At 50.2% G+C, this 22331-nt stretch overlaps 2 protein-coding genes across 3 annotated transcripts; one reads left to right on the top strand and one right to left on the bottom strand.

Moving 5' to 3' along the window:
* Nucleotides 1–8444: 8444 nt before the first annotated feature.
* Nucleotides 8445–13749, top strand: Ptgdr2 (prostaglandin D2 receptor 2). 2 transcript variants are annotated; one of them, XM_048458227.3, is made up of 3 exons: nt 8445–8787; nt 10198–10289; nt 11312–13749. In XM_048458227.3, the coding sequence occupies exon 3, from the start codon at nt 11369–11371 to the stop codon at nt 12569–12571; it is 1203 nt and encodes a 400-aa protein (XP_048314184.1). In that variant the 5' UTR covers nt 8445–8787; nt 10198–10289; nt 11312–11368; the 3' UTR covers nt 12572–13749. The 2 variants fall into 2 exon arrangements, with proteins under 2 accessions (XP_048314184.1, XP_048314185.1); XM_048458228.3 differs by lacking the exon at nt 10198–10289.
* Nucleotides 13621–20247, bottom strand: Ccdc86 (coiled-coil domain containing 86). Its single transcript, XM_048458230.3, has 4 exons — nt 19479–20247; nt 16506–16635; nt 14709–14783; nt 13621–14525 (listed from the first exon to the last, which is right to left on the bottom strand). Exons 1-4 carry the CDS (start codon nt 20192–20194, stop codon nt 14406–14408), a joined length of 1041 nt encoding a protein of 346 aa, XP_048314187.3. The 5' UTR covers nt 20195–20247; the 3' UTR covers nt 13621–14405.
* Between the last annotated feature and the right edge of the window lie 2084 nt (nt 20248–22331).

The raw sequence follows: 22331 nt of genomic DNA, 5'->3' as shown, positions 1-22331 counted from the left end.
TTTCCCCTAAGGCTGACCTTAAATCCCTATGTAGCAGAGCTCACATAAGGAGGGATGGGGAAGGCAGAGGGTTGCGTGGGCTACTGATCATGTGAGGTGGGAGTCTCTTCCCATGGTTGGTAGTAGCTTCTGGGTGTCCCCTGTCAGTCTCCCACAAGATGTCATATAGAATCCCACCAGGCCACTCCTCTGTGGGGTATGGGCACCTCCAGGACCTGCCGAACTGGGGCTAGAAGATTTAGGGTTTCCTGACTGCCTCTCACTTCCTCTTTGGTTCACTTCTTTAAGAGTGGCTAGAAAGGAACTCCTAAAACCTGCTTCCTAATGCAGGGCCCGAGAGAGGAAGCTTGGCTCTGCTGGGAGACTGCACTCGCCTCTCTCCCCGACTGCGAGTATGAAGCATGGGGTGTTTTCAGAAGGTGAAGACATGGTTGGGCTTTCCAGGCAGCAAGATCCAGGCAAAGGCAACAGGCAGGGAGAAGGGTAGGGTAGTTGAGTGTGGAGAACAGGATGCAGGGACTGGGGAGACACAGTGCTAGATTCAGAGGGGTCGTGGATGCCCCTGCTAGGTATCTGGACTACACCTCACACAAAGCTCTCCATGACCCGTGCACTAGGAAACCACAGACTCTGATTCTGCAAGGCACAAGAGGGTGCTGGGGCCCCGCTGGACCTGCTCTTGTTGTTCCTGTAACACTGAGCTGGACGCCGTGAAGAAGTGTGCATTCAGGAACCAGGACCTGAGGTGGTGGATCTGGTGAGGGAGTGGATGGGAGGGTGGGCAATATCTTTCTGCAGTTGTCAGGGATCACAGACATGGAACCAGGCACACGGTGGAGCTGAAGGCCTCCTCCTCCCTGTCCCCGAGCTGCACAGAAAAGCTAGGCCAACTCGGATCTGCAACTCTACAACAGCAACCCTGCCCTTCAGGTCAAGGCCACTGACTTAAGCCATTCTTTTCAGCTAATCTGTCACTCTTTCGAGGCAGTTATAGCCACTCAGTCACGCCACCAGGCAGGCTGAGCCCCACTGATGTGCCACATCTTAACAACACTAAGGGACAACCATAGTGGCTAGCTGTGGTGGCCTCCCTTTGTGCCAGGCTGGGACCAGGCACTTACTTGACTCTTTTATCCTTTAGGGCCAGGACCCAGGTCCAGAGAGAAGTGGCTTTGTCTAACATGTTGCTCCTACACAGGCTTTGGGGCCTCACATTCTTGCTACAATGGCTTAGTCCTTTATGTGGTTTGTGTGATCTCTTGTTCAGTAGTAACAGCCCCTCCCCCGATTTGACAAATGCAGATTCCCAGGCTGCCCCCAAGTCCTCCTGGGTCATACATCCTAGCAGATAAGGCAGACCCAGATACTTGGCTTTATCCAGAGCTGTAATGTGTGTCTCTTTCTCTCTCTCTCTCTGTGTGTGTGTGTGTGTGTGTGTGTGTATAGTCTTGTGGTGTATGTACGTGTTTTTGTGGGCATGTGCACATACTCATGTATGTTTCTCTGTGTGTATGCGTGCAGTTCAGGCACATGAGTATGTGGATGAGCATGCCTTTACATGTACAGGTGAAGGCCTGAGCAGCACACTGGTGTCTTGCTCTCTCATACCCTGTTTGCCTCGAGTCAGGGTCTCTCACTGAATCAGAAGCTCGAGGGTTCAGCTTAGGTTAGTTGGCCAGAGAGCTCTCAGGTTTTGTCGCTGCCTCTCAGTGCTGGGGTTACAGGTATGCACAACCACACCTGGCTGGGGTTTTTTTTTCTTGTTTTTTCTCAGTGTAGACTGTCCTGGAACTCACTCTGTAGACCAGACTGACCTTGAACTCACAGAGATCCACCTGCCTCTGACTCCAAGCACTGGGATTAAAGGTGCGCACCAACAACGCATGAACTTTTTTTTTTTTTTTAAAAAAAATGGTTTCTCAAGACAGGGTTTCTCTATGTAGCCCTGATTGTTCTGGAATTTATTCTATAGCCCAAGTTATGCTTAAACTCACAGAGATCCACACACTTGGCTTTTTACATGGTGCTAAGGATTCAAACCCGGCCCTCATGCTTGTAGAGTCAGTGCTCTTATCCACAGAGTCGCCGCTCAGCCCCTACTTTCTCCTCCTCTTCTTCCTCTTCTTTTAACTAACAAGTAAATTTTATTTTTTTATTATTTAAAACAATTTCTAAATTTAATTATATTTTGATCATATTCTTCCCCTTCCCCAAGTCCTTCCAGATCCTCTCCCTGTCCTTACTTACCCAACTTTAAGTTCTTTCTCAAAAACACAAGCAAAACAAAACGAAAAATGAAAACCCAATACAACAACAAATTGCCCCCAAACCAGGAAATGAAATAAAACACTACTCAAAAGCAAAACAAAACAAAAATCACCAAACTGTAACCAAATAAAAGTACACACACACAAAAACCTATGGAGTCCATATATGTTGGCCAACCACTCTTGAACATGCGGCCCGTCCTGCCTTGAAGTCTTGATAAACACAGTGTCATTCCATTGGAGAAAACTGATTTTCCCTCTCTCAGCAGGGATAAATGACAGTTCAGTTGCTGACCTTTACCCTAGTGCCTAGGTTTTCATTCTTTTCATTCATTTAGTCAGTCAGTCATTCATTAAAAAAATAACAAAATAAATTATAATAAGATAAAACAAGACCAGGCGGTGATGGAACACACCTTTAATTCTAGCACTTGGGAGGCAGAAACAGGCAGATCTCTGCGAGTTTGCGGCCAGCTTGGTCTACAGAGTAAGTTCCAGGGCAGCCAGAGCTACACAGAGAAACCCTTTCTCAAAACAAAACAAAACAAAACAAACAAAAAAACAACAACAAAACAAAACAAAACAAAAACCAATATCTGTCACATTGAAAAAGACAAGCCAACAGAAGGAAAAGAGCCCAAGGGAATCACAGGAACCAGAGACTCGCTTGTTCACACATTAAGGAATCTCACAGAAACACTAAATGGAAGCCACAATGTATGCTCAGATCACCTTGTGCAGGCCTGTGCATGCTGCCTCAGTCTGTGAGTTCATAGAAGCTTTGCTCCACTGATTTAGAGGATCTTGTTCTCCTGGTGTCCTCCATCCCCTCTGGCTCTTAGACTCTTTCTGCCTCCTCTCCCTGTGGGTTCCCTGAGCTCCGAGGAGAGGGATCTGGCATCCCATTTAGGGCTGAGTCTTCTAAGGTCTTTCACTATCTGCATAACGTCTGGGGGTGGCTCTCTGCATTTGTTCCCGTCTGCTGCAGGAGGAAGCTTCTCTGATGCTGGCTGAGCAAGGCGCCGATCTATGAAATTAGATAAAGCATCTTTAGGAGTCATCTTATTGCAGCTCTTGGTCATCCAAGCAGCGTCAGTGGGCTTCATCTTGTAGAGTGGGCCTTATGTCCAATCAGACGTGGCTGGTTACTCTACAGCTTTGTGCCACCATCACACTAACATGTCTGCAGGCAGCGCACCATTGGAGAAATGAAGCTGTGGCTGGGTTGGTGTTTGCGCCTCTTTGTTGATAGTGTGCAGAGCATCTTCCTGTGCCAAGGATGCTGGAACCTAGGGGTGAAGGCTGCATGTCGGCACCAGCTTGACAGCTCCGTGTTCAATGAGCTGTGTGGGTGCTGTCATCGGCAGTGGGGCCTTGATGTTAGTTTGTGGAGAGCAACCTACAGTCTTGGCAACAGCCTGGGTTGTTTAGGAATTCCAGGGGGCTCCTTTGACCAACAACTCAATTACATGTAACTCAATCCTGGCCCTAGAAGCTTTGTTTGGTGACAAGGGATGTCCTGAAGGAACTCCATCTCCTGAATTATTTGGCAATTTAACTTAGATTGCCTTCATATATGTATCTATTTTAGAAAGTTCCTACTGTACTAGGTACATAGTACCCCTCAAATGCTCCTTAATTTTAGCTATCTCTCTTCATATTCCTTCCCAAGACTCCCTCTCCCCCCCCTTCAGCACTTGATCCTCCCATTCCAGCCCCTCCCAATCCTTCCGTAATTATTTGTTCTTTTTCTTTTCTTTTCTTTCTTTTTTAAAAATATCTATCTATCTATCTATCTATCTATCTATTTATTATGTATACAATATTCTGTCTACATGTATGCCTGCAGGCCAGAAGAGGGCACCAGACCTCATTACAGATGGTTGTGAGCCACCATGTGGTTGCTGGGAATTGAACTCAGGACCTTTGGAAGAGCAGGCAATGCTCTTAACCGTTGAGCCATCTCTCCAGCCCCCGTTCTTTTTCTTTTCCTAATGAGATCTATACGTTCCCTCTAGTCCCTTACTCTATACCTATCCTCTGTGGTTTTATGTATTTTGCCTTGGTTATTATTGATGTAACAGCTAATATCCGCATGTAAGTGAATACATACCATATTTGTCTTCTGAGACGGTGCCTCTCATGTGACTCTGGAGCTCACCGACTTGGCTAGGCTGGAGGGCCAGTGAGCTCCAGGGACCTGCCTGTCACCACTTCTCCAGCGCCAGGATTACAGGTGCATGCTGCCGTGTCGGGCTTTTCACGTGGATTCTGGGAACCCAAACTTAGGACCTCATGTTTGCGTGGCAAAACACTTTACAGAGTGGGTCTTCTCCCAAGCCTGGGGAGCTTTGGTCTGTGCCGTGCCTGCTCCTTCCTAAGGCTCTGATCACTGTCATTCACACTTGCTCTCAGGGAAGGCTGATAACTTACTGTCCCCGGGGCTAGCCTAATCCCCTTTGGCTGGTCTTTTTCCTCCTGGTCTCAGGGTAAGCAGGACTCCTGGCCAGTCAGGCCTTCGACCTGTTACTCCCAGCCAGTGACCCTGGTGACCAGTACCCCAATGCTCTGACACACTTCAGGGACACTCATCCTCTTGGAGTGACCAATGTTAAATCTGTTCCTGAGACTCCAGGCTAAGAAGCATGAGGCTTGCCAACATCCTTTCCTGACACTTCTGCCACAGAGACTGGAGAAGCTTGGCTCCGAGGACACACATAGAAGCTGCTTTTTCCACACACAATTGGCCAGGATCCCACAAGGCCCTCTGGGACAAGGGGAAGACAGTGTGTGTCCTTCACGTCTTCAGAAAATGCCTCAGAGTTTCATTCCAGGGAATTCTTTTTTGGTTTGTTTTTGTAACTTTATTAGGACATTTTTTTTCATTTAGCCATAAGGCATCCTCAGGGAGGGCTGGGAAACAAGCCAGGAGAGTGATGACTGAGAATCGAGAAAAGTCAGAAGAGAAAGGATTTTTTTCTGGAAAGAAAGTCCCTTACCATGGTTGGCACAGAAGTTGTACAAGATGTTCACTGTACAAAGGTATTCGGGGGAGGACTCAGGGGTGGGCTGAGATCCCGAGGGAAGTCTGTGCAGGCCTCACGCCTTAGATAAGTCTATTAGGGAAGGAAGGAGTCCTCTCTTAGCTCAGTCAGCATGCTGCACACTAACCCCTGCTAAGGCTAGAACTGGGTATAGAAAGCCCTTATAACTCATTTTTAGTTTTTAGTGTAGGGTATATACATGAGTGTATGTGCCTGTGTGTATGTGCATGAGTGTATGTGCTTGTGTGTATGTGCATGTGTGTATGTGCACGAGTGTATGTGTATGAGTGTATGTGCATGTGTGTATGTGCATGAGTATATGTGCATGTGTGTATATGCATGAGTGTATGTGCATGTGTGTATGTGCTTGTGTGTATGTGCTTGTGTGTATGTGCATGAGTGTATGTGCCTGTGTGTATGTGCATGAGTGTATGTGCATGTGTGTATGTGCATGAGTGTATGTGCCTGTGTGTATGTGCATGAGTGTATGTGCTTGTGTGTATGTGCATGTGTGTATGTGCACGAGTGTATGTGCATGAGTGTATGTGCATGTGTGTATGTGCATGAGTGTATGTGCATGTGTGTATATGCATGAGTGTATGTGCCTGTGTGTATGTGCATGAGTGTATGTGCACGAGTGTATGTGCATGTGTCCACATACAGGTGTGAGTGCAGTTGCCTGTGGAGTACAGAAGAGGGCGTTGGAGGCTCTGGAGTTGAAACTACAGGTGGTTCTAAGCCTCCTCAGACAAGTGCTGGCAATCAGACTCAGATGCTAAAGTTTCTCCCTGCCCCGGGAAGACCTTTTAAGAATCATATTTTACTGCTGTGGAGTTATTCACCCCAGGTCACATAGCTAGGGAATGGCAGGGCCAGATTCAACTATTGGTTGTCTGGCTCAAAGGTCCTGGTCTAACCACCACACCATACTGCCTTATGTCCTTGTCCATGCTTGTATAGGTTGGGTAGCATATTAGTTATGTTTGTATTGCTGTGACGAAACATATGATATGATTGCTTAAGGGAAGAAAGGTTTGTTTGGTCACATTTTTTAGAGAGTTTCAGCCCATGATGGCAGGAAATTCATGGCAGAGCAGGTCAAGCTCACAGCAACTGGAGTATGTGGGGGAAGCTGTTCGTATCATGTTGGAATAGCAATCAAGTATGAGCCCAGAACTGACAGTGGGTCTAACCATAAAGTCTTGCCCCTACTGTCCTACATCTGCCTGCTCGGTTCCACAGCCTCCCAAACACACAATCGGCTGGAAATCAAAACATGGGCCTATGGGCACCAGACTCAGGCCGTGACAGGGACAGATGAACGTTGTCCCGAGAGCGTGTGGGATGATGCACTCTTAGGAAGGACTGCCAGCATCATGACTCAGGGGAAGGGAAACATTCAGGGTGGCTAAGGGTCTGGACAACCGAGGCCCTTGCGGACCCATGACTTGAGATGCTCTGAGGAACACCCCTGCTGGCATAGCACTGTCTTCACTGTCGTACCCTGAAATCTGCCTTATACAAGGGTGTCAAGAACTCAGCCCTCCAGTGAACAAGGTCTTCTTGTCACAATCTGGGGACATTGACTTTGTCACATGTTTTGTTGGACATGGGATGTTGAAATTGAAGGAAGGTCCCTGGCGACAAGAAACAAAGGAGAGAAGGACTTAGGCGATGGGCTAGAGGGTTTGGTTGGTAAAGTGCTTGCCATGCAAGCGCAAGGACCTGAGTTTGCTGACCAGACAGTCTAGCCAATTTGTAAGTGCTAGATTCAGTGAAAAATTCTTTTTTGGGGGTGGGGGTTGGTTTGTCGAGATGGGATTTCTCTGTAGCTTTGGAGCCTGTCCTGGAACTTGCTCTGTAGACCAGGTTGCCTTGAACTCAGAGATCCTCCTGCCTCTGCCTCCTGAGTGCTGGGATTAAAGGTGTGCGCCACCACCTCTAGTCCTAGAAATCCTATCTTAAAAGATAAAGTATGAAGAGGCTACAGAGATGAACACAGAATATTTATTGCTTTTCAAAGTGCCTGAATCAAATCCCTCCCAGCTCCCACACAGAACAGTCCACAACTGTCTGTAACTCCAGTCCTAGTGTATCTGATGCTGTCTTTTGGTCTCTGCTGGCACTGGTATGTGTGCTGTGCACATACATTCATGCAGGTGTGCACATGCACACACACAGATAAATTTTAAAAACTTATTTATTAATTATGTATACAGGGTTCTTCCTGCATGTATGCCTTCAGGCCAGAAGACGGCACCAGATCTCATTACTGATAGTTGTGAGCCACCATGTGGTTACTGGGAATTGAACTCAAGACCTCTGGAAGAGCAGTCAGTGCTCTTAACCTCTGAGCCATCTCGCCAGCCCCCAGATAATTTTTTTTTAAAAAAATATATAAGGTGGAGTGATGACTCAGTGGTTAAGAGCACTGATTGATCTCCCAGCACCCACATGACAGTTCACAACTGTCTATAACTCCAGTTTCAGGGTATCCCATGCCCTCTTCTGGCCTCCATAGGCTCTGCATGCTCATGATGCACAGACACGCCTGCAGGCAAAACATCCATGCACATAAAATACAATAAGTAAAATATGAAAAAAGAAAAGGTGAGGGGTGATTGAGGAAAACACCTGGTATTGGTGTTTTCATGTCTCCATGTACACACAAACACATGTGCACCACTAAATATACATGCACACGAGTGCACGCACGCATGTGTGCGTGCACACCCCCTTCCCCCAAGGTGAATGGTCCTTGAGGGACAACAGCTGAGGTGTCCTCTGACCTTCACATGCATATGCATCCTCACCTGTATGCACACCTGTACACACACTCACACAAGTTAGGGAATAATAAATTGCAAACTGCTAAGACTCAGCCTTCTCCTACGCTGGACTTGTGGTCTATTTTCAATAAGAACCCTCAGTGTATAACAGCTACCCATTTTCCCTGCTTTTCTGTGGATGGGAAAGAAGCTGCTTTTATGAACATTTACTACGTGCCAGTGCTCCTGTGACCTGCCTCATCCTGCTCTTACCATGTGCTGTGAGAAGACTTTGTCCCGTTCACGGTTGACAGCACTCAGTGAGAGGAAGCGACTGACCTCCTGGCCAAGGGTCTCTGTGCTCTTCCCACGGCCCTACCTCACTTCCTCTGGTCCTCTGGGGACAGGGGCCCATGCTGCTTTGAGAGCTCTCTACAGAGGACCTTTGTGTCAGGGTATTGGCAGTCAAGGACTTACACTGTCCTCTCGGTTACAGAGTCTTCTGTGGAGAGAAGGGGCGGACCAGGCCTGGTGGCCAGGATGGAGATGAAAGACCTTGAGTGTAGTGTCCCCGCCCCTGCTCTCTGGGCTGACAGCTATTTCCTCCTTCAGCTCACTCCTCTCCTGCCACTTGCCTGGTGCCCAGGCTTGCTGCTTTCAGGAGCTTCCAGCCTCCCTGGCTCAACCCTGTGCTCACTCTGTGACTAGGTAAGGAGTCAGTCACCCCAGGGGCTGGGCAGCTTTGGCGTCCTCTCAGGACTAGACAGAAGGCTGCTCCTAGCTAGGATGACAGGGGATGAGCTTAGGAGTCTGGTGAGGGCTGATGTCCAGAAGGAATGCTAGCGAGATGGTGCACAATGGTGAGCTGTCCAACCCTGGTCACCATGCAGAACAATCTTAGGTGTGGGGACAGGATCACACAGTGAGCTTAGAGAAACTGACAAGATCACCCAGCTGGTAGCTGAGGAACCAGAATCTAAGCTCAGGGCTTTGCAAAGCTAGGGTTCCCACTACAGCAGGATCCTAGCTGCTGGGCACCCCAAGGTCCTGAGTCTTGAAGATGTCTCCATGCAGCCTGAGGGATCAGAGTGGGTGGTACCCGGGAGTGCAGCATCACGGCCCTCTGAGCATCCCATTTGATGTGGACACTGCAGCTGACAGGGACCGTCTCAGGGAAGAAAGAGGGACACACACCTGCCTGCTGGGAGGAGAGCCTTAGCCTCCCTCCACAGTATTGGTTCGGTTTCTGTGCCTCTCTGAATCTGCTTCCTCTTCTGGAGAGCTACTTTCATTGAATTCCTGAGTGTCACTGCTCCGCAGATGCTAAAGCTTAAAAAGGAGGATCAGGAAGAATTCCGAGATAATTCAGAGATTGCAGCTCTGCCTGCTCCCACTGACTTAGCTCCAAGAGGTATTCTGTCAGGGAAATTCTAGCTTGGTGTCCCAGAACCCCACCCTAGGAAGGACAATGGTGTCTGCAACAGAGTAGATTTTTCCATTCTGGCCACTCTTGCTGTTGGGAAGAGAAGTTCTGAAGGTCCTGGCACCCTCCTCCTCTTTCTCTGCCCTCACTTGCATCCTTATGGCAGGCTGAGAACCAAACAGCCCCTCTTCCATATGTCTGTGTTGGGTGGCTCAACCAATGCTTTAAACACTCGTGTCTCAGTTTTCTCATCTGAACAATGGGATGGAGAGAGACCTGGCACATTCCTTCCAGAGCTACAAGAAAAAGCATTGGTTGGAAGATCTGCCACATTCCACGGAGGGTCATGGGTGCTTGGAACCACCCTGAGTTCCCACACCCTGCTTTCATTTCCTCCATTCTGCAGGGAGTATAAACCTGATTCCCTCAGCCCTCCCTGACCCAGGCTTTGTCACAGGGCCCTGGGGTTCTCCATGAGGCTGTGAGCATGCATAGAGCCTGGCTTTTCCAGAGCACCTGAGTTATTGCTCAACATGACTATTGGCCCAGTGTGGGAATGAGTGAATAGGGATGAGTTACCTGGAACAGATAGGACTGTTGCTGCCCTCCCTGGGTCCCCAGAAACCCCATGTGATAGTTCCTCCAGCCAGGTCTCACGCTTGTGTCTCTTATCTTATTTCCTTCTCCTCTGTCAGAGCAGGGCTAGTTCCCCTGATCTCATTCAATCAGCACATCCAAGCGGTCACCTCTGAGACGACAGCAGCTCTCTAGGAGGAGCTGTAGTGAGGTAAGGTCTGGAGTGCTGGGTGGTACAGAACCCTATCCCATAGGAGGGGCCACACCCATCCCTCTGTGTTCTGGGGACCAGGAGAAGGAGTCTTGTCTGGTCTGACCTTTGTGATCTTGGACAGGTTCTTCATATTAATTACAATGATATTGATACAGCACCTGCTTTGTGCCAGTTCCCTTGTGTGTATGTGTGTGAGTGTGTGTGTGTGAACCAGCGCTCAACCTTCCGTGTCCCTTAGCAGCAATCACCTTAAAAAGATTTATTTTTATTATTTTAAAGTATGTGTGTGTGCACATGAATGTAGGTGTATGCATGTGTGTGTGTCAGTCAGATGTCAACCTCGAGAGATGTTGCTTAAGGAGCAGTCCACCTTTAAAAGGTTTTTATTATTTTAAAGAGTATATGTGTGTGTGTTTGTGGGTACGTGTGTGAATGCAGCTGTCTGTAGATGCCAGAGGAATTGGGTTCCCTGGAATGAAGATATAAAGGCAGTTGTGAGCTACCCAACATGGGCACTGGGAATCAAACACTGGTCCCCTGGAGATGCAGTATGTGTTTTCTGTGGAGACATCTCTCCAGTCCCCTACCTTGTCTTTTTGAGTTAAGGTCTCTGGGACCTGGGTTTCACTGATGAGTTTATGCTGGCTTGTCAGTGAGCGCCTAGGATCTACCTCTCCAGCCCTGAGATTACAATCATATGCCACCATGCCCCACTTTATACCTGGGTGCTGGGATCAAACTCAGGTCCTCTTCTATTTTCCCCATCCACCCCACGCCCTTTTGAATAGTTCTCATTTTCTTGTTTCGGTAGTCCTACAAGCTAGGGGCTGTTGGGAGAGACACCTGTGTTAGGAGCACACAGGCTCAGGAAGGCTACTCTTGGTTTGCCCAAAACTGCATTGGGGGAGGAGGGCAGTTGGAATGTTAGTTCCTTGCCTTGTTCAGCTTCACTGATCCCTAGTGTCCATCCTATTGCTAGGCATACTGGCAACTCTGAAATAAGTTTGTCTCTTGCCCAGGCTGCAGGCTTCTGGTTCCTGGGTGCCAGGCTCAACCCTCCTTTCTTCCACCTCGCCATGGCCAACATCACATTGAAGCCACTCTGTCCGCTCTTAGAGGAGATGATCCAGCTTCCAAGTCACAGCAACTCTAGCATCCGCTATATTGACCACGTGTCAGTGCTGCTGCATGGGCTGGCTGCGGTGCTGGGCCTGGTGGAGAACGGACTCATCCTGTTTGTGGTGGGCTGTCACATGCGTCAGACGGTGGTCACCACCTGGGTGCTGCACCTGGCGCTGTCTGACTTGCTAGCCGCTGCCTCCCTGCCCTTCTTCACCTACTTCCTGGCAGTGGGCCACTCGTGGGAGCTGGGTACCACCTTCTGCAAGTTTCACTCCTCGGTCTTCTTTCTCAACATGTTTGCCAGCGGCTTCCTGCTCAGCGCCATCAGCCTGGACCGCTGCTTGCAGGTGGTGCGGCCGGTGTGGGCACAGAACCACCGCACGGTGGCGGTCGCGCACAGAGTCTGCCTGATGCTTTGGGCTCTGGCGGTGCTCAACACTGTACCCTATTTCGTGTTCAGGGACACCATCCCGAGGCTGGACGGCCGCATCATGTGCTATTACAACATGCTGCTCTTGAACCCGGGGCCCGACCGCGACGCCACGTGTGACTACCGCCAGAAAGCCCTGGCGGTGAGCAAGTTCTTGCTGGCTTTCGTGGTGCCTCTGGCCATTATCGCCTCGAGCCACGTGGCCGTGAGCCTGCAACTGCGCCACCGTGGCCGCCAGAGAACAGGCCGCTTCGTGCGCCTGGTGGCGGCCATCGTGGTGGCCTTCGTGCTCTGCTGGGGGCCCTACCATGTCTTCAGTTTGCTAGAGGCGCGTGCCCATGCTATCACCACGTTAAGGCAGCTTGTCTCACGCGGGCTGCCCTTCGTCACCAGCCTGGCTTTCTTCAATAGCGTGGTCAATCCGCTGCTTTATGTGCTCACCTGTCCGGACATGCTGCACAAACTGCGGCGCTCGCTGCGTTCAGTGTTTGAAAGCGTGCTGGTGGAGGACAGCGACTTGAGCGGTGGGTCTGGCAGCCGCCGCCGCCGTGCGTCCTCCACTACCACAACCTCCACGCTCCTGCTCTCTGGCCGCCTTCCCCGACTGCATCCTGCCCGACTGATTAGCTGGATGCGGAGTAACGGTGCAGAGCCCCAGCAGAGCGTTCCAGTGCAGGCCCAGAAGCAAGGCTCACTGAACCCCGCCCTGAGCTCCACCTCTGATTAGACCAGCACAGCCCAGGTGGCACGCCAACACACCCCTGGCGTCTCACCATACACCTTTGAAAATGTACATAGCCAATGCTAGGCCCAGCTCATCTCTCTCCTGAGCAGGGCCCAGGGAACCAGTTTGTGAACTAAAAGCGGTCTTTCCTAAACACTTTAATCTTGCAGCGTGGAGCTGGGAGAGGATCAGCAGGGTGCAGAAGTGGCCTTTGGAGGCGATGCACTACCTGGTTCCTGATTGCTGACCTCCACGTTTTTTACATTTTAATGAAAGGAAGTACTTGAACTGCCTAGGGATCTTGCTAGGCTAATGGGGGATGAGATTTTGTACTTGTAATGCCTCCCAGGCAGCTTGCCCATGGACAACGGGAGTCACACAGATTAAACTCACAGCCTGCATCTCATTAGGCGCTGCTTTGTGGACAAGGAGGAAACTCTGCCATGAACAATGGTGTATATGGGGTTACAGTGGCCGGAGGGTTAAGCAGTTTCCAGTCTACCACCTTCCCTTTTAATGCCCTGTGTGTGTGTGTGGGGTCTTTGAGTCAGATGCTTTTATTACACTTCATTGGTTGTGTGATAGGTGTGTCAATTCCAGCTCAGGGATCTAACTGCTTAGTTTCAGAGCTAAGAGGCTACATTCCAGCCTTCAGCATCACAGGCTCAACTCTATCCAGAGAGAACATCCTCCAGCTACCCTGGGTATCATAGCTGCCTTAGGACAGGGCCCAGCAGCTAAAACTTACAACCCACAGGTAGGAGGGGCACTTTGCACCAGCCACGGACCTTCCACCACACTTCATTTAATATCTTGCCCACCGTGGAGGGACTGCTCAACTCATCTCTACATTCCAGGGGAAGGGGAGTGGATGTCAGTAACTGGAGGATGCGAAGGGCAGAGATGAGACATTCGCAGGATCTCCTGAACCACTAAAGGCCAGGCTGGTTGTCAGTTCTCAGTGCTAAGCAGGCCCTCAAACCCATGACAGGTGCTCAAACTGGACTGTAAAATGTCACCCACTACTCCCCCAGAGCACATCTGTCAGACCATGCATTTTCATTGTTTATTAGAAGAATGAAAACCCAATGGGGCAGGGGCTTGTCTTTCTGGAAGCCCAGACTGTACTTGTGCAGACATTAATAAACACTTCTGTGGAAGCCCAGGTGGGCACGGCTCAAGTCCTAGGTTTCTGCAGTCCAGTGTAGGAAAGGGACCTACTACTAGACCTACCACTAGAGAGGAACCCAGTTCCCTGCAACCTCCCCATTTACAGGGAGGGGCAGGCTTCGGTCACCAGAGGTGACAGATGAGCACAAGTCACAAGCGATCAAGGTTTCTGGCCTTTGGGAAAATGGAGGAGCTGATGACTGACATCAGGCCTCCAGGTGAGGGCTAGACTCAGGACCCCGAGGCAGGGAGTTAGTTACCAGCTCACCAGGGAACAATTCACAGTTCAAGATCTTTTGTTGTTATTGTTTGAGACAAGGCTTCTCTGTAGCCCTGGCTGTCCTAGAACTCATTCTGTAGACCAGGTTGGCCTCAAACTCTGAGATTTGTCTGTCTCTGCTTCTCGAGTGCCAGGATTTAAGGCATGTGCCACCACTGCCTAGCAACAGTTCAAGATCTTAAGGCACTTTGGAAAAGACCTAAAAGGAGATGGAGAGAGTTAAATCTCTCCTGAGACCCTGTGAGGTCCTGGGTTCCCTCTGGGCTTCGGTCCCCATCTTAATGCGACAGAGTTGATGTGCTGGCCCCAGGAGAGATGTCTGACAGTGGCCTGAGAGGTGGCTTGCTGTGGTTCTTGGGTTGTGGAGGCCTCCATGCTGTCTTGAGCTCAGACCTTGGCCACAGGCCGCTGGGGTGGCTCCTTTTGGAGCAAGGCCAGGGTGTCTCTCTTTTCAATGGAGCGCAGCTGCTTCTTCTTCGCCTTCTTGATTTTGGCGGGGTTTCGGATCTGGGGTGGGGCAAATAGGAGGAATCAGTATAGCTGAGGACTCTACGCCTGTCTCTGGGGGAAAAGGAAGGCAGGGGCCCAGGACTGCAACAGGACAGTGGACCATGTAAGGCAGGGAGCCCAAGCACCTTACCGGCCTCTTTCACCTGGCCACATCCGCATCTCTTGGATGGGTGTACTCACCACTTGGACAATCTCAGCCTTCCGCTCATTCTCTAGGCGGCGTTTCAGGTTCTCAGCCCGGCGCGCCTTCTTCTCCTGAAACACACAGAGGGGATCTCACGCTAGGAGCTGAGGGGCCCTAGTATCTCAGGCCCCTGGTGAGTGAGAACTGGTACAACCAGGAGACGCCTGCTTAGACTCCAGGCTGTTCCTATGGGGTGGGTGGAGGCCGAGGCATTTCTGGGGAAGAACAATGGTACAATACTTTTATTGTGGGCCTGGAGCTGAGCCCACTGTGGCAAGATTACCTGGCTCCAAATTAGAAAGGTGAACAGATACCTGAGCTTACACAGATGACTGTGTGGGCAGAGATGTGGGTGCCTTCCCACCCAGAAGTCACATGCAGGCAGAATGGCCCCTTGTACCATCCCATGTACTAGCTGCCAGGGAGAAGGCTAGAAGGTTCCCTCCTTCATGCAACTTTCCCAGGTTTCCTTCTGCCCAGGCTCAGGTGTACCTGAATGAGAATGCAAGGTCAGCTGATAGCTGGGCTCTGCACCTGGTCCCAGACTGAGCTGTCAAAAGGCTCTGGAGGAACCTGGTCCAGCTTGAATTTTCATTTGGATACTCTCTAATTAGGTTATTGTGGCTGAGTCTATGCCTCCACTTCCTCACCTCACAGTGAAGTTGACCACAGGCCCCACCTCACCAGACTGACTTGAGAAATAAGTGTGCAATCAAGGCTTGGAATAGTACCAGCTCTGGGGACATTCAGAGCCTTTTCCAGGGGTTTCTTAGCTATGCTGCTATTGTAACCCAGCAGGGCTAGGAGAGGGATGGTGGCTCCAACGTTAAATGGTATATGGTCAGGGCCTTTTGTGACCTTGACAACTTTGAGTCATCAGGGTAGCCTGGGTCCTTGGTGAGGAAGTAACCTTTGCTTCTATGTATTAGTAGGGCTGGGAGGATGCACATCTCCAGTTTCTCATGAGATGGCAACTATTTTGCCCAAGAGGGAGCCAAGGCTGCACAGGAAGGGATGACAGACACAGTAACAGATGGGTATGAAAAGACTCAAAGTATGGTGGAGGGATGATGCCCTAGTGGCTGGCCAAGCTGGGTCTACAGATCTGAGATAAGCTGCTTGACTCTGGATCAGTGTTCCTTCTATACCTTGGGCTCATCAGACTAGAAGTGACACCTGAACTTAGTCCTGGGAACAGTGCTGCTGACCTTGCTTACTGAGTTCTGCCTGTTGAAGTGACACTGGGACTCCTCCTAAGGCTTCCTGGAGGCGGAAGGTGTTAGAAATGAGCCTCTGTGGTGCTGGGCCCAAGACCTTGTGTGTGCCAGTCAAGTGCTCTACCACTGAGCTATGTCAAGAGCATAAACCTTAATGAGAACATTTTTGGTTATGAGATGGGGGCTAGGGAAGTGAACTGAAAGGAAAGTACAGGAACCACCCATGGGCTGGTGTGTAGAAGTTTCTTCTAGAAAGACAGCAGATTTGAGACAAGCTTTTCCCTCGTAAGCAGGTCTCAGAGAGGGGCTGAGTTCAGCAAATTGAATACTCCTGCCACTAAGATGGCTTGCTGGCCTCCATCTTGGGCACGTTGCTCTACTTCCATGTCTCCTGTATGCCCGAGCCAGAGATTTAACTGGACAGCAGAATGGGAATCCCACCACGGCCCCAGACTCCGCTTTGTTCCCCTGGGGCCCTCATCCCAGAGCTCTAAGTCATACCCCTGCAGCCCATGTCTGCTGCAGCATACATGTATTTGGCTTCTGCGATCCCGACTTGGCTGGATGTCCTATTACCTGCCGGCGCCTCTGTTTCTCCTCCTCTAGGTGCCGGGCGAAGTCCTTGGTCAGCTTCCTCTCCTGTCGCTCCTTCATTTTCCGCTGCCAGGAGGTACGCAGGGGCTTGTCCTGAACCATCTGGGAGAACCTTGTCAGGAGAGGAGGCAGAGACCTCTATGATGCTGCCTTCACACCCTGCTCTCACTGGGCTCTGGGTCTGCTTCCCGTCCTCTCCTGCCTGCCTGGCACTCAGCTTTCCTTAGAAACTTAGGGTGGACGGGCCACTAGGCATGTGGTTCTAAGGTCAGCCTGTGCTGTCCATTCTAGAGGAACAAACCAAGACCTTGAGAGTCTCCTCCTTCCTGAGTATAGGTTGGGACTTGAACCTTTCTGTACCCATAAAGCCTCAACTGTGAAGTTTTATTGCCAGCAAACATGGTAACCTGTGACTGAATGCCTGTGAAGATGAGGTGCTCACTCCCTAAAGGGGTGTGGTTTTAATTCCAAACATTAAGAACAAGGGGGCTTTTTTTTTTTTGTAACAATTCTGGTTCTTTCCCGATTATGGGGTGTCAAGGTGGTGGAGTGGGATTAGGGGATTTCTGACAAGTCCAGCTTCTCTGGAGAGTCAAATGTTCTAGAGCCATAGAATGGGGTGACTTCTGTAAGGACATATTTAAGGTGTGTTTAAGCATTCTAGGAGGTAAAGTGCAGGGAAACAAAGCTGGGTCAGGAAATGTGAGAACTAGGAAGTTGGTGATGAGACTCATAAAACTCAGCACTTCCCTTTCAATACGCTTCAAGAGCTCTGGGACAAAATTAAAATAAAATGAAAACAAGTCATGTTCGGTTTCCCCTCTGTCACTTGCCAAGCCTGCTGAGTGTCCCTTGGGCCTTCTTTTCCCCAGAACTCTAAGACTTCTCAGCAGATCTTTCCACAGTGTCCTTCTGCTTCCTACACTTTGACCTTGACTCCTGCAGGAGTTTCTATTTACCTGTCTATTACAGGGTTTCTTGAGGCAACCCTAGATGTATGCTGGGCAGTCGTTCCTGACCACATGAAGGTCAACACTGCTTTTCTGAACTGTCTGCTCCTGTCCTAGGAGTCTGACACAGATAGTCTGGAACTTGGTCCCAGGCTGATTCATAAGCAGTCTGGTTCTGTCCCACCCCACTGCACTGTTAACTTCTGATATCCCCCCCCACCCCGCCAGGTCCCTAAAAACAGAGCAGTGGGTGCACTGTGGACTTCCTTCCTACCCTGAAAAACCGGGATGAGACTCCTGAAGGGACAAGATGATGGAAGGGTGGAGAAGTCAGAGCCACAGACATGGTGCTATGTCTTCTCAGAGCAGCGGTGCCAAGAGCATGCTGCATCACGGAAACAGCCCACATCTCGTCTGTCCTCAAAGGGGGGGCACTATGCACAGGCTGTTGTAGCACTTGAATTGTGGTTCATGTTAAGAAATCTCATGGGCTCTTGACTTCATTTAATAAACTTAATGTAAACAGTCACACATGGCTGGTGTACTCACTAAAGTACTGAGGCAGTGCTGATGTACAGCACCAGTTACTGAAGATGGAAGACAAGCCTGGACGTCTGGTCCTGAGCCTGTCACTCACTGCCTGTGTGACCCTCTCAGCAATAGTACCTTCCACGTGCAGATAATGGAGTGTAGAGGGTAACAGCTTGGGAGAGCTGAGACCAAGTACCCTCCTATCCCTTACTGGTGGAATGTTCCAGGCCCGCTTCCCAGTTCTGCTGATTCCTCTCTTCTTTCCACTCACCATACCAGAGCCTCTTCATACTCACTAAGCCCACCATCCCCATCTGAGTCACCCTCTTCCCAGCCTGAACCTCTTTGCCTGGTTATGTATGGCCATCAGTGGCCTAGATACTGTGACTTGCTGACAAGGAAAAGGGTCACTTCAAAGTTTGATTGGTGCCTTTCTCTATAAGTTTTACTATCTTCCGTTTAATGGGGTTTGCATGGAGGAGGAGCAACACCCAGTGTCTGGGGTATAAGATGATGTCTGTGAGGAGCCTGCATGAAGCCTAGCAGTCAACCCTCAGTCAAGGCCATTTTCCTAATGCCCTGTTCTGAACTATTAAGGACTCTTGTCTCTGGCTGAAATTTCAACTGAACCCCACTTCTCTTTTCCTGCTGTTTCCTAATCACGCCTTTTCCACACGAGCCTCTTCATTCCGTCACCCAAAGATATGAACTGAGCATTTACGAAGCCCCAGCGCTGAAAGGACAGCGAAGACTTCATGTCTTAAGAAGGCGGCAACCCGAATCAAGTCAGACCACCAGAAGCAGGTTAATGGGTCCTGATCACATCTGATCCATGCTCACATCCTGTGCCTTGTTTAGCTTCCCCAAGTCCTGGCTTCCTTAGATGTACAACATCAATAACAGCTACACTGCGCCAAAGGTCAGGATAAAGATTAAATGTGATTCCATGTGCTGCAGGGTGTGGAGGACTCTCCCTTTGGTTTGGTCCCTATTGAAGTGGTACATAACCTTTTATCAAAGACAATAATATCTAGCAGACAACAGAGGAAAGGATTTCACTGTGTTCAAGTAACGGGCGCCTTTCTTGCTCTGCCTCCCTCACCAGATGTGGCAAACAAAGTAAATATTTTTGGAACAAACTCTCAACTTTGGACAAAGAGGATAGAAGGGCCGGGTATGGTGGCGCAGGCCTTTAATACCAGCGTTAGGGAGGCAGACGCAGACAGATCTCTTTGGACAGCTGGTGCTACACACTGAGACCCTGTCTCAAAATAAAGAAGGATGGAAGGGAAGCTCACAAGAACTCCGCCGAGGGCAGACAACATTAGAGAAATGACCACTGAGGGTCTCCCTCCCCAACCTCTGGGCATCTGACGTTCTGATTATCACCATATTTGTTAACTTCATTCGGGCGAAGGCAGGGTCCAAACTCCCGGAGAGCTCTACCCATGGCCCAGGCTTCCCACTACTTTACCTCTTCTTGGAGCGGTCTTTCCACACACGCCCGGATTTGGGCTTCCCCTTTGGGATTACAGGAAGCTCCTCCTTCTCCTTCAATTTCTTGGGTGCCGGGGCCTGGGGAGAAGATAGAAGTCGCTTCTTTATATCATGGCCTCCTGCCACCGTCTTGCCAGCCGGAGGTAGCCTGCTTGGTTCCTGCTGTTGCTCTGAGGAGCTGGGTGCCTGGGATGTCAGCTCTTGTACTGGCTGAGAGGGCTCGGGACCCGGTGCTTGCTGGCCCGGGCAAGGCTCTGGGGATCCTGGTACCAACTCCTCCTTAGCGTGGACCACCTCTGAGTCCAGTTCTCCAAGTGTGGCAGAGAATTTGGATGGCTCCTCCCATTGGGGGGTTTCCGGACTCGATTCTCTCTGTTCTGTAGGCGACTCCAGGCGCACATCTTGCTGAGGTTGGAGGGACCCGCAGTCAGGCTCTGACTGCCTTTGGGGCGACCCAAAGCCTGTATCCTGTTTCGGACAGGGTGATCCGGGGCTTGTCTCCGGCTGAGGTTGGGGAGACGCAAGGCCCAGTGGCTGCACTCTCTGAGACTTCGGCTCGCTGGTTTCTTCTGGGTTCGACGCGAACTCTACAAGGGCCCGTCTCGCCCGGGAAACTGTGGGGTCAAGAAGGGTCTTTCCAGACTCAGGTTTCAAGCCTTCAAGCCGCCGGCTGCGCCTCAGCGGCGTATCCATGGCTCACGTGTAGCCTCCGTCGCATTCGGTACAACCGGCGCCTTCATATGACGTCAGACGCATTCACTTCCGTACCGGGCAGGAAGCGCACTTCTCGGGTCGCCGTGGTGGTAGTGGCGCGTTGTCAAGCAGGGCCGCCCTAACCTAGGGAGCTGGGCTTGTAGCCGCGTGGGTAGCGAGCGTGAGAGCATTGTTTAACGTTTAATGAGTCTGGTTGCTCTGTTTCCGGTTTGCGTTTTGTGTGTGTATGCATGCTTGTTCTTTTTTTTTTTTTTAATTGCTGTTTCTAGGTGCTAGAGAAGTAGGGGCCCTTTTTTTGTATTTTTATTTTTCTGAGAGTAGAGGTTGACAAAAAGACCGAGGGAGTCCGTAGGCAGGGGCGGAAGATCCTGTTAACTCTGTAACATTAGGGACTTCAAACGTCGCGCGTTCTTCTGTTTTCTCTTTTGTAACATAGAGGTGTTTGCTCCGTGTTACAAAGGAGGATGTGCTGGGTCCTCTATGAGCGGGAACTCTTGAGTTGTGTTAAACGTTCCCGCCCTTGCCACCTCCCTGGTCAGTCCCCTGCCTCCCTGGTCCCTCTCCGGGAGTGCTCAGAGCCCTCCTGTTCCTGATCCTAGGACAGCTCTAGGGAGTAGTTCGGCACTATTTCTTCCAGCTCTTCCAGCCTCCCAATTCTCAAAGGAGTAGCTTCTGTTTGGTTACCTAAATCCCTGCCCCTGCTTGAAAGGCTACGACATGGGCTGCCCGAGGGCTCTTGAGGAGCTTGTGTGCCTCTGCTCTTTCTGCAGGCTGCCTCAGCTCACCTGGCTTCCTGACACTTAACCTCTATCTGGAGGGATCACTTGCAAATGATCAGATTGCACCCCAGGTCTACTTAAAACAGCTCAGGGTCTAATTTTCTGCCCTTGCCAGGGTGTATGAGAGAGGTGGCTTTTGAATAAAGGACTTTGGGTGTGCCTCTGATATATCTGCGAGGTTCCTCTTTAGCCCAGCCTGCCGCTCTCAGTGCAGAAGTCAGGGGAGGCTCCTGAAATTTGCCAATACCTACTTTCTCCCTTACTTTCATGAATCAAGCCCGAGGATAGGAAGGGGCTTCTGTGTTTCCTAGAGACCTCAGCAGGGTTCATCCCCAGGGTTTTGTGACAGCAATCTGGTGTCCATGTGCTCCCAAGGGCTTCTCTCCCTGGCTCACTTTATGGTTGCTGGGGAGGGGCGCTTTGAAACAGATTATTTTCATATAAATCCTCAACTCAAGAGTTGGCACCTGTTACTGTATCAAAGATCTCCTGCACCTTGAATCTCCTGGCAGAACAGTGGGATGCAGGGGCCTTATGAAGGTCTGTCTGCTTCTTTGTGTATGTCTGTCTGGGCTTGTCTTTCAAACTTTCTTAAAAGTTCAAGCATGCGCATCACTGTGTGCTCCTGCCTGTATAAATCACACGTGTCCCCGTCCCCGTGTGTATATAACTTTATGTGTGCATCTATCAGTGCAGCAAGTGTTTAGTTAGTTCCGGGGATTTAAAATCTCTGCTGTGCTGCCCTGATTGGGGGGAAGATTGAAGACTAAGAGAGTATCTGATCCATATCATGGGTCTGTCTGTGGGCACTGGTTTCCTTCAGTCAGCAGATCTCAGGTTACATAAATAAGCCATGCCTTGTCCAGTCGGCACTTCAGGGCATGTGTGACATGCCCTTCCAGTGCATAGGCCAGGGAGCAGTTGGGAACAGGAATGTCTGCAGGAGGGGCAGTTACCAGGCAGCTAAACCTTCCAGCTTCGTGACTAATCCTGGCTCACAGTGTCTCTCACTGCCTGACTTTGGCCAAGTGCCTATCCTTTCTGTGCCCTGGTTACCTTCTGGAGAACAGGGAGATTTACTATGAAGAGTTGAGACTTCCGAGTCAAACAGGCCAGGTGTGACTCCTCCCTCTTTTTTGCTACCTGACCCAAGGATTTCTGTGCCTCAGTTTCCTTATTGTTAAAATGAAAGTCTCAGGAGGTACCTGCCCCTGGGGTGGTTGTGAAGAGTAAACAGGGTTGCACACATAACTACCTGGCAGCAGGCTCTTCTGTCTGCAACTCGGGTTGCTTACACATTCAAGGATGCATTTCCTATAGCTTTTCTAGAATCGTCT

Source organism: Myodes glareolus, chromosome 7, assembly GCF_982192425.1.
Source record: "Myodes glareolus chromosome 7, mMyoGla1.1, whole genome shotgun sequence".
NCBI lineage: Eukaryota > Metazoa > Chordata > Mammalia > Rodentia > Cricetidae > Myodes > Myodes glareolus.
The sequence above is the reverse complement of the archived record's forward strand: the minus strand, read 5'-3'. Positions and strand labels throughout refer to the sequence as shown.

Excerpts from the sequence above, each read along its gene's own strand:
- Ccdc86 (XM_048458230.3), bottom strand. The coding sequence starts at position 20,194 with ATGGATACGCCGCTGAGGCGCAGCCGGCGGCTTGAAGGCTTGAAACCT. Across the intron at positions 14,784-16,505 it reads AGAAACAGAGGCGCCGGCAG|GAGAAGAAGGCGCGCCGGGC; the intron begins GTAATAGGACAT and ends TGTGTGTTTCAG. Across the intron at positions 14,526-14,708 it reads AGGCTGAGATTGTCCAAGTG|ATCCGAAACCCCGCCAAAAT; the intron begins GTGAGTACACCC and ends GCCCCACCCCAG.
- Ptgdr2 (XM_048458228.3), top strand. The coding sequence starts at position 11,369 with ATGGCCAACATCACATTGAAGCCACTCTGTCCGCTCTTAGAGGAGATG.